Source organism: Miscanthus floridulus, chromosome 2 (assembly GCF_019320115.1).
Source record: "Miscanthus floridulus cultivar M001 chromosome 2, ASM1932011v1, whole genome shotgun sequence".
Lineage (NCBI taxonomy): Eukaryota > Viridiplantae > Streptophyta > Magnoliopsida > Poales > Poaceae > Miscanthus > Miscanthus floridulus.
Genome location: NC_089581.1, coordinates 137,799,043 through 137,809,551, shown reverse-complemented (window position 1 = coordinate 137,809,551; position 10,509 = coordinate 137,799,043). Strand labels below are relative to the sequence as shown.

The 10,509-nt window shown below is 47.9% G+C and overlaps 1 protein-coding gene and 1 pseudogene across 1 annotated transcript; both read left to right on the top strand.

The window, feature by feature from the left end:
- Positions 1-2,147: 2,147 nt before the first annotated feature.
- LOC136537134 (uncharacterized) lies at positions 2,148-4,427 on the top strand (annotated as a pseudogene).
- A 3,025-nt stretch (positions 4,428-7,452) lies between these two features.
- On the top strand, positions 7,453-10,509 carry LOC136539819 (uncharacterized). The gene has a single exon (XM_066531812.1). It carries the CDS (start codon positions 7,683-7,685, stop codon positions 10,272-10,274), a length of 2,592 nt encoding a protein of 863 aa, XP_066387909.1. The 5' UTR covers positions 7,453-7,682; the 3' UTR covers positions 10,275-10,509.

Below are 10,509 nucleotides of genomic sequence, written 5' to 3'. Positions count from 1 at the left end.
GACACTTGAACGGACACATAGGACCACTATCGAATGCAGCTGTCTGGCGTCAGGTCATGCGTGTGTGCGACCACTCCACATTGTGACCAGACGCGCCGATGCCCGTGGTACCCTAGTGTCACGTCGCGTCTAGAGACTTCCCCGAGAGCCTAAAAGCCGACCTGATGCGTCAGGTCTGCCCTGACCGGACATAGCCGACCGTCAGGTCCTCGTTGCCTCAGCCGCCCGCGCTACGTCACCATGCGTCAGCAGCGACTAGACTTACTGCATGCGCGCCAGATCACCAGTTGACCCACAGACAAGCCCGAGTGTGCCCTCTTCGCTTACACTGATCGGACGCATAGGTCCTCCCGAGGCCAGCGTCCGGTCACATAGAGTGACTTGTTTCATATTTGTTTCTTCACCGAGTTGATCCGTTTCAACTCTAACTTCTCCTTTGTAAATGTGCCAACACCACTAGTGTACACCACCATGTGTATGTGTTAGCATTTTCATAATTATTTTTCAAATGGTTAGCCACTCAACTTGCCATGCCACTCGATCCTAGTAACGATGCAAAGTTAAATCACTCGAGTAGCACTAGATGACCGATGTGCAAACAAATTTGCCTCTCTTGATAGTATGGCCATTTATCCTAAATCCGGTCATCAACTTCTCTACACACCTATGACCGATGAAATGAAATGCCCTAGGTTATACCTTTGCCTTGTGCATTCTATTTTATCTCCTCCAATATTGATGCAACACATACACCAACACGATCAACAATGATATTTTAGTAAGAACTGACTATTGGCATAAATTGTTGTTACCACGGTACTACAAAGCCAAGGACAATGAGAAATGGAAAAAACAAAAACACCAAGAGAAGATAATCACATGACCACAGTCAGATGTAGTTAAGATGTAGTAGACATAAATTAATCATAATGTAAAATTACTATCGTGCTTCCAAATTGTATTGAGTTACTTTATAGAATTGTTAAGTTAAATTATAGTCAATGGATGCAAGATACAAATTCTGTTTTCCTATGAAAGTGATGAAACTACAGAGGGTTTGTTCTTTACCAGATTTGTTGTTGTTAAGAATTTTTTGTATTGATGCCAATACATGCCGATTTCCTCTGTGTTTAATGATGAATGCACAATACTTTACGTTGAGATTGCAAATATCATCCTACAACAAAAGGGGAAAAAGTAAGTATAAGGACATCGGAATTAGTTTCCAAGAAAAAATTGAAAACATCAATGTTGCAAAGAGAAAATATACACTGCAAATAGGAGGAAGCGACCGGCCATCCCATGATAGGAAAATTGGTTTATATACTATTACCCAGTTGTAACATGTTACCAAGTTGTATATAACTTAGGACCATAGCTTGTATACAAAAACTTTTATCTATGATTTGATATATATAAAAGTCATATAGATAATGCCCAAGGTTAAACAATAGCACAAATTTGAATTTACAAATTATTATAAACTTGGGAATAAGAACTTCTATCTATAACTTGTGACTATTAGTTGTATAGAGGAACATGTGACTATAAGTTGTATAGAGGAACTTGTGACTATAAGTTGTATAGAGGAACTTGTATCTTTGTATTGGTATTAAATTTACATTTAATATAACCAAAAGCATGTTAGGATCCAAACTTTGGACCAGCGTGTAAGCATGCCCACAAACTGCACAATGGCTATTTCAATTGTATAAGAAATATTGTGTGAGAAAAATTTTAAATATATAACTTATTACATATAAGTTGTTCATATAACTTGCCTAAAAACTTGTACATAAAAGTTACCCATAGAATTTATATACATAACTTATATTGAAAAGAAACCATTGAAAACTTATGTTGAACAAGAAAAATGTAAACTGAAGACAAGCTTATATAGAATTTATAGAATTTTAATATATAAGTTATTACATATAGTCTGTGCATATAACTTACTATCTAAAAACTTGTACATATAAGTTAGCCATAGAACTTATGTATATAACTTATAAGTTCATCGGTTGGCTACTGCCTTCAATGGATGGATGGAGAGAGAGAGATGATACGAACATCAAACTAAATTTCCTAGACAAACAACACGCGCATGCATGTAAAATTATTGAACGGAACAAAGATAAGCATTGTTCATGAATCGGGAGAAATAAGTAAAATTCATGGTATGGTTTGAAGATCTCAGATTAGTTCCTAGCTCCATACAAGAAATGGAGGTGTAAACATGTCACAACATATCTGAAAAAGTTCATATTATACTTAAAAGTTGCATATCAGACTACTAGGTGACTGACAACCAAATTCAACAATATTTAAAATATAATGCTTACTTTCACAGAAAACTCAACTGCTCGGTCGGTAACGAGTAAGCAAGTTAGATAATCCTACTAGTACATCACATAAGAGGCAACCTTCATTATCTGCTACATGCTCGTTCGGTAGCAAGTAAGCAATTTGGATTATCCTACTAGTTTACCACATAAGAGGCAACCTTCATTATCTGCTACATGACTTTTTTAGGCATAACTGGGAGTTATGAAAGAAATACTAAGAGTAAAATAGATGGAATATTTAAGATGGTGAAAGTTATTTGCTGCGAAACCAGTGGCCTGTCCAAGTATGCAAAAATCTCATCGTCAAGATAAACTTAACAAGCCATTCTCACTTATTCCTAAAGGTCTAGACACAAAAATTCTATACAAAGCCCCTTTGTTGCTTATTACTGAATACCTGACCAGGTTTATCAAATCGAATAAGAAAAGTAGTAATTAATAGTGGAATACGCCAATAGGACATAAGCCTATCCTGAAGAGCAAAGTGTATCCCTCATTTGGATTTTGGACCAGGAGTAGTATTAGTATAAATTTTATCCAGGGATGCTGCAGACAAAGAATAGCATGTTCAAGTTCAGACTCTCAGTTCACAATTGAACCTCACTGATATGTTCCAGTGGAAGCAACTTACAACAGGTACTGATTAATCATGCAAAAAGAAGGAACATGGCATTGTTCCACTCCCAAACGCATCTCCACTCGAAACCCTGCCCCTGCCTCGGTCTTCTGCCCATTTCCAAACACTGGCGATCTAACATGTCGTTACGCCGGAAGAGATTCATTTCATCACCAAGCCAAATACAGCAGCAAGCCAACAACTGAAACCTACCCCTACCGCTACCCTCCAAGGCTCAAACCCACAGGTCTCACCTCCCAGACTGTGACTATGACACCTACTCGCCAAGCCTAACTCTTGCGCGGGATTTCCAATCTCCGACTAGTGGATCTAACCTATCGAAATGTTGATGATGAAGAGTTGGAGGAAGAGGGGTCGGACCTTGCGCTCGGGGGAGATCTCGGCCGATCTGAGGAGCGCCCATCCCAGTGCCATCTCTGCCTCTCCTGCTCCGCTCGAGTCGAAGGTGCCTACCGGTCTGGTCGGATTGGGGCCTTGTGGGGAGATCAAGGAGGGGAAGGAACACCCAGCAGCAGAGATCCTCGAATCGAATCCCGGAGAGGCTACACCGGAGAGAAGAGCGATGGGGGAGGAAATGAAGCCGCACTGTTTAAATCACCCTCTTCAGAGCCTCATGGGGGGACGGGGGATATTTGCGAACAAAATTTCGGGGGCGCATGTGTTACTCATGGGAGACAAAAAAGGAAAGGAGAAATAAACGGAAAAGGAAGAGAGAATTCCTTATTTGACACTGGGAAAATAAGTCGTTCCTTTCTTGGCTCTGAAATTTTCTTCGTTCCCTATTTGACACTCACTTCAACTTTCATCCCTAATTTGACACTACCGTTAAATCCGTTAGCTAACGGTGTTAACTGGCTGTTAAAAAGATATTTTTACCCCTAGGAAAAAAAACGGCGAAGCAAATTTGAGAGGGAAAAAAACCTGCGCCTTTTTTTTTTTTTGCAGCTGGGCGCATGCATCAGAGGCGGGCGCAGGTTTTTTTTTTCCTCTCAAATTTGCTTCGCCGCTTTTTTTTTCTAGGGGCAAAAACGTCTTTTTAACAGCCAGTTAACACCGTTAGCTAACGGATTTGACGGTAGTGTCAAATTAGGGATGAAAGTTGAAGTGAGTGTCAAATAGGGAACGAAGAAAATTTCAGGGCCAAGAAAGGAACGACTCATTTTTCCAGTGTCAAATAAGGAATTCTCTCGAAAAGGAAAGGAACAAGACCAGGCGGACGTGATCCATTGTTCACCACCTTTCAATTGGGTGAACGACTGTAAAATTAGAATTGGGGGCGCAGAGAAGCAGATACCTCCCTCTTTGTGTATTTAAATTTTTCCTTTTATTTTTATTTCTACTTTTTTCCTTTGCTTTTTATTATTTTATACATTAACCTATCTATTTTACATGATCGTATATGATTCATATACTAGCTGTACACGTACAATATAATTCCCTTTTAGTCTCGCTCGGTCCATCCTAAGAGATCGAAATATAATGTTGTGCACCATGTTTTTTCTTTTTCACTAGTTTTTCTCTCTTTTTTTCACTTTTTCTCTTCTTTCGATATAATTGAATCTTATGACCACAAATCTACAAAAGCTATGATGCAGGGTTTCCAAGTTATAATAGATTAATCTTATGTTTGACACAAGAAGCATTATAAACGTTAATTAATAATCTCTTTCACAACCAATTTATCATTTGTTTGACTCATATTTAAGTTTTACATATGCTTATGTAATTAAATTATAAGTTATACAAACATGTTATTATAATATAAGATATCAATGTTGAGCTATACATTATAAGTATGTTCATTTAACTTATAAATCCAACTTTTACATGCATGACATCTAACTTATAAAAGTATATTTTATTTGACTACCACCACCCAAATGCTCGCATTTGTTATCACCAAAAGAGGAAAAACAGCGCGCATGCACGTCAGATCAGAGCGCACGAAAGGAGAATGTGTGGGGGGTGCGCGACACTATCGAAAAAGAGAAAGAGGTGGGATTTTTTTTAAAAAAAAAGGAACGCATGGGTCATGTTTGATCAATTGCTAGATTCATTTTGAGTGAGCGTTCACGGATTAGCCAGGTCGGAATAGAGGCCCTGGTGGGCCCCCCAACCGCAGGCCCTGTTGCCATTTCATGTGGTGCTCCTGACTCCGCCATAGCTTCATTTAGTTTCTTACTCTGCCGAAGATTGCAACAAAGTCAAAGATGGCACAAATCGTTTTAGCTTTATATATATATAATTTTTATTATGTATTTAGACATATTGTATATCTATGTGCACAACAAAATAAGATATCAATAAAAGTTAAAGTGATCTATAATTTGGAACAGAAGGTGGTACTAGTGAAGCATGAGGGGAAAAAAAAGCCACCCAACAGGTTTACGTACCTCACTTGTTGATCTGGCGTTGCATCCACCGAAGCCAATCGAGGCGCATACCGGGCCATTCCGCAGGTAATGAGACGGTGGGCCTTGTATTCTTGTAGCAACTGCTTGGAGCGCCCGGCGCGGTCTTCCGTCTCGTTCTCTCCTGCAGGCGGACCACTGGACCAGGCCGCGGTTGTCACTTGGGCTCTGCTGCTACTCCTAGAGGACCGACCGCCTCCGCTGCCCTCGATCGGCGGCCCCAGAAAAGGCGGAAGCGGCCCGTGTCAGGGCTCGGGCCGCGTTCTCAGGACCCAGGCCGTGGGCGCCATCGACTGCGGCGGCCGGGCGGAAGAGAGTCGCCCCAAGAAACTTTCCGTGCGAGTGCGATGCTGCTGCTGCCGCGCGCGGCGCCGTCCGCCGTGTGCTGGTGCAGCGGTCAAGAAATCAGGCTCCACCCACGTCCGCTGTGGATAAGGAGACGACAGGTCCGCGTCCGTCCATACCCGGTGCGTCCCAAGTCGGAACGACCCCAAACGTGCACGTGCATACGCCGGTTTGCTTGCACGCCAACGCCGATGCGCTGGCGGACGTAGACCATCCGGTGGCCCGTGGCACCTTTATCCCCACGCATGGATGGATGCCTGGGTGGTGGACAAGGACGGGTCAGTTTATTTTCTGTCATCCATGCAATCTTCATTGTGCGGACGTAGTCGCCTGTTGGTTGTTCCGCTGCAGCATTCAGGCCTTCACCTTTTTTTAGGGGTAGCTCCAACCACCACATAGGATTGAATAAAAAAAAAAGATGCTCTGTATTTATTAGAGTAGTTTGTAGAAGCTACGTATGCTTAAGGAGAGAGAAGTTAGACTATACTAAAGCAGAAATACTATTTAGCAGGCGTCTGCTATTATGTTTATTTATCAGTCAACTTCCTGGCGCAACGGATTTGCGATCAATGGCAGGGGTAGTTTGTATATTGTTGGGATCAGGCTGCTTTGTCTTTACCCGTTATAATCCAAGCTTCAGTCATCTGAAGCGGAGACACTTCCATACTAAAAAAAAAAAAAGAGGGAGATGAAATAAAGGTGAGACATGATGAAAGAAAAATATTTCTTTGCAAATCACAGATAATGATAGTTTGCATTATGGGAATAATAGTTTCAACATTTTCTAGTCATCATGGATCACTTTATTTATATTAGAACTACTAAGAGTGTTAGCCTTCTTGATGCGCATCTTGCTTTCGGAAAACCAAGGGGATATATAAAAAGAGGCTTTCCGGGTCCTTGATTTATCCTCCACAAATTTTCAAAACACGTGACGTTTATAGCATTTGTAGCTTGCAGGAAAAGGGAGTACTAGCATGATTACAAAAAGCAACTTAGCGCGTGTTTAGTTTTAGGAAGTTGGAATTTGGGCTACTGTAGCACTTTCGTTTTTATTTGGCAATTAGTGTTCAATCATGGACTAATTAGGCTCAAAACGTTCGTCTCGTAATTTCCCACCAAACTGTGCAATTAGTTTTTTTCGTCTACATTTAATGATCCATGCACGGACCGCAAACATTCGATGTGATAGGTACTGTAGCACTTTTTGAGAATTTATGGTGGAACTAAACAAGGCGTTACTACATACAGTATGGATAATGCAATGCAGCGATAGGAACGATGCAAAACTAGAGTCCACAGTTTCTCGCTGTGCTGGGTCCATTGGTATATAGGAGTATCCCATAGGCATAGCCCACCTTCCCTTTTTTATTTTATCTTTTATTTATATATACAGATTGTTGTTGCTCATTTGTTCGTTCTCGACGATGAGTACAAATAGCACGGGTAAAGGATACTCACCTCGTTCGCTGATGTTGAATTTGATTTAGGCTAATGTTTACGCTGAAATATTGTAAAAGAAAAACATTACTCTATAATTAAAAAGTAGTTCCGAATAAGCTCAAAGGACAACTATTTCTTTACACCACCTACCATGAGATGCAGTATTACATTAGTTGAATGATTAAAATCACGTCGTCATTATCCCCACGCCACGACACCAGGTCGTCACCAATCATGATCCGTTTCTTTCTGCTCCCCATACGCGAGTTGACTGTTGGCGCTAAATCCTCCTTGATCCATTCCGCGTCGACAATTCCATGTCGTCTCGTTCCCCAAGTTTCCCATGTCATGTCCAATTCCAGTTCTCGAGCCGCAAAAGGTAGGAGGCAGCGCCCTTTCCCGATCCCTCCTTGTTGAAGTCGCGGGATTCCCCTTCATTTCTCCTTTCTTTCTTTCCTCCTCGGGATCAGTGACCCTCTCTGAGTCTGAGCTGGCGCCACCATGAAGTACAAGAAGAGCGGCGAGGCCACGCGCCTCGAGTCCAACGGCGACGGCGGCTCGCAGAAAGGCGGTGGCGATGTGCCGCCGAGTATCCAGCTGGACATCATGGAGCACCGTGCCGCCGCCGCCGGCGGCGGCCGCTGCGGGCTCGGCACCGGAGGCCCCGGCTCGGCGTCCTTCTTCGAGCCGTGGCGCGAGCCGACGCCGGGCAGCGGGAGCGGACACGGCAGCTCCGGAAGGGCCGGCGGGCGGGAGCCGCCCGAGAAGCGGCTCACGCTGTTCGCGCTCCGCCTCGCCGTGCTCGAGAAGGCGGCAAGCGGTCTCGGGAAGCTCCACTTCGTGTGGGCCACCGTCGTGCTCCTCGGCGGGTTCGCGAGCACGCTCAGCATCACCGACTTCTGGTGCGTCACCGTGATCCTCGTCGGCGAGGGCGCGCGCGTCTTCAGCCGCAGCCACGAGCTGGAGTGGCAGCACCACGCCACGCAGACCTCCACCGCGGGCGGCGCGCTGCGCTCCAGCTCCCGCTTCTTCCGCCACATCATGCGCGCCATCGTTGACCCGGCCGCGGCGGCCGCCGGAGGCGGCGGCGGGCGCGACGACGACGCGCGCGCCAGGGCCGCGCTGTTCCAGCGCCAGATCGTCGCCTTCATGAGGCAGCGCGCCTGGCACGCGCCGGACGTGTCGCTGCTCCCCTACACCGGCTGGGTCTCCGTCTCCAGGAAGATCGGCAGGCTGCTCAACTGGCTGCAGGTGCTCTCCGCGCTCGCCTGCGTCGCGCTCTCGGTGATGCGCCTCTGGAAGCACGACTTCGGCGGCCCCGACAACCGCAACATGAGGCCGGCGCTCCTGCTCTTCTACACGCTGGCGCTCGTGGAGGCGTTGCTCTTCCTGTTCGAGAAGGCGTACTGGACGTGGAAGGTCTCCATCTGCAAGCTGCTCCACCAGGTGAGCGCCGAGTGCGAGCTGGGCCCGTACGGGCTCGTCTCCCTCAAGCGCTTCTTCTACGACGCCTACTCGCGGTGCATCGCCGGGAGCATCTTCGACGGCATCAAGATGGACCTCGTCACCTTCGCTGAGGAGCTCATCCTCTCGGACTTCCTCGACGAGCAGCTCATCAGCGTGCGCATCCTGCAGCAGTTCGCCAACAGCGAGCGCTCCGCGAGCGACACGCTGCGCAAGGTCGGCACCACCCCGAGGTCCATCGAGCGCCTCGTCGAGATGCTCAACTGGAAGCGCCCCGAAGAGGAGGAGGTGCGACGGTGCGCCGCCGAGATCGTGTCCAAGCTCGCCGGCAAGCGTCAGAACGCGCTCCGGGTGTCCGGCATCCCTGGCGCCATCGAGTCCGTCGCGTCCCTGCTCTACACCGGCAGGGGTCCGCCCGTGTCCGGAATGCACCCGCAGCTGCCCGGCGCTCCCGCCGACGCCGAGCACGGGGCCTCACCGGCGAGCAGCGGCTACGACCACCTGCCGTTCAACCTGCTGGGCCTGCTCATCCTCAAGAGGCTCGCCAGGGACCACGACAACTGCGGCAAGATCGGTAACGCGCGAGGCCTGCTCGCCAAGGTCATCAACTTCACGCAGGCGTCGCCGGTTCTCCTCCGGAACCCGCACGTGACCGACTCGCAGGTGAGCGCCGTGAAGCGCGCGCTCAAGGTGGTCAAGATGCTCGTGTCCACGACGGGGAACACGGGGAAGGCGCTCCGGGAGAGCGTCGCGGAGAACGTGTTCACGGTGAGCAACCTGCGCGACTTACTGCGGTACGGGCAGCAGCACAGGGAGCTGCAGAAGCTTGCCACGGACGTGCTCACTGGGCTGGCCATGGACGACAGCGGCAAGGAGGCCATCGTGGCCACCGGAGGCGTCGTCAAGCTGCTGCTGTCGATATTCTTCAATTCCCAAGAGACGGAACTCGGCTGCGAGGCCGGCGAAGCGCTGGCGATGCTGGCGCTGGAGAGCGAGGCCGGCTGCGCGGCAATACTCAAGCGGGCCGACGTGATGGACCAGCTCGTGTCGGCGTTGGAGGACGGCGACGCACGGCGCCTGAACGCGGCGCGGGTGCTGCGGAACCTGTGCGCGTACTCGGGGCAACAGCAGAGGGAGCGGCTGCGCGTGGTGACCAGGGCCCTGCCGGCGGTGCTGAAGGCCACCATGGTGGACAGAGATAAAATACTCGAGGTGTCCGTCGGCCTGACGACAGAGATCTGCAAGTTCATCGACGGCGAGCAGTTTGCCGCCGAGCTGCGCGGCGCCGGCGTGGCGGACGAACGGGCATACGTGGAGCGGCTGGCGAGCATCCTGCGGCAGTACAGGTATCCGGAGATCAGGGTCCCGCGAATGCGACGGTTCGTGGTGCAGCAGGTCATCTGGCTGGTGACGAATTCGGGCGGCCGCGGCGATGACGGCGGCGGGTACGTTGAGCTCCTCAGGGAGGTGGGCATGCAGCGGCTGCTAGAGTCTATCGCCGACACCACGTCGGAGCTGGAGTGCTACCACGTTTTCTCAGGAAGCGTGGGCATCAGCAAGCACCGTGACAGCTTCTCCGACATCGTGGACTCCGCGCTGGAGCTGATCGCCGGCAGGCGGCAGCGGTGATGGACCCCGAGCTCAAGACTGAAAGGTTGCATGGAAATGCATAAAGTGTGCACTCATTTTTCCGTTTCTTTTACATCCAAATTCACAGAGTGTAAAAAGAATCTAAATAAGTATGAAAATTACAAGGGACACCGTAGAATTTAAAGTTTTGTACAGAGAGACTCGCGTGCCATGCCAAAACGAGGATGGTTTTATCAAGTAGCGAATAAATACAATAGTTCCACATACAGCTCAC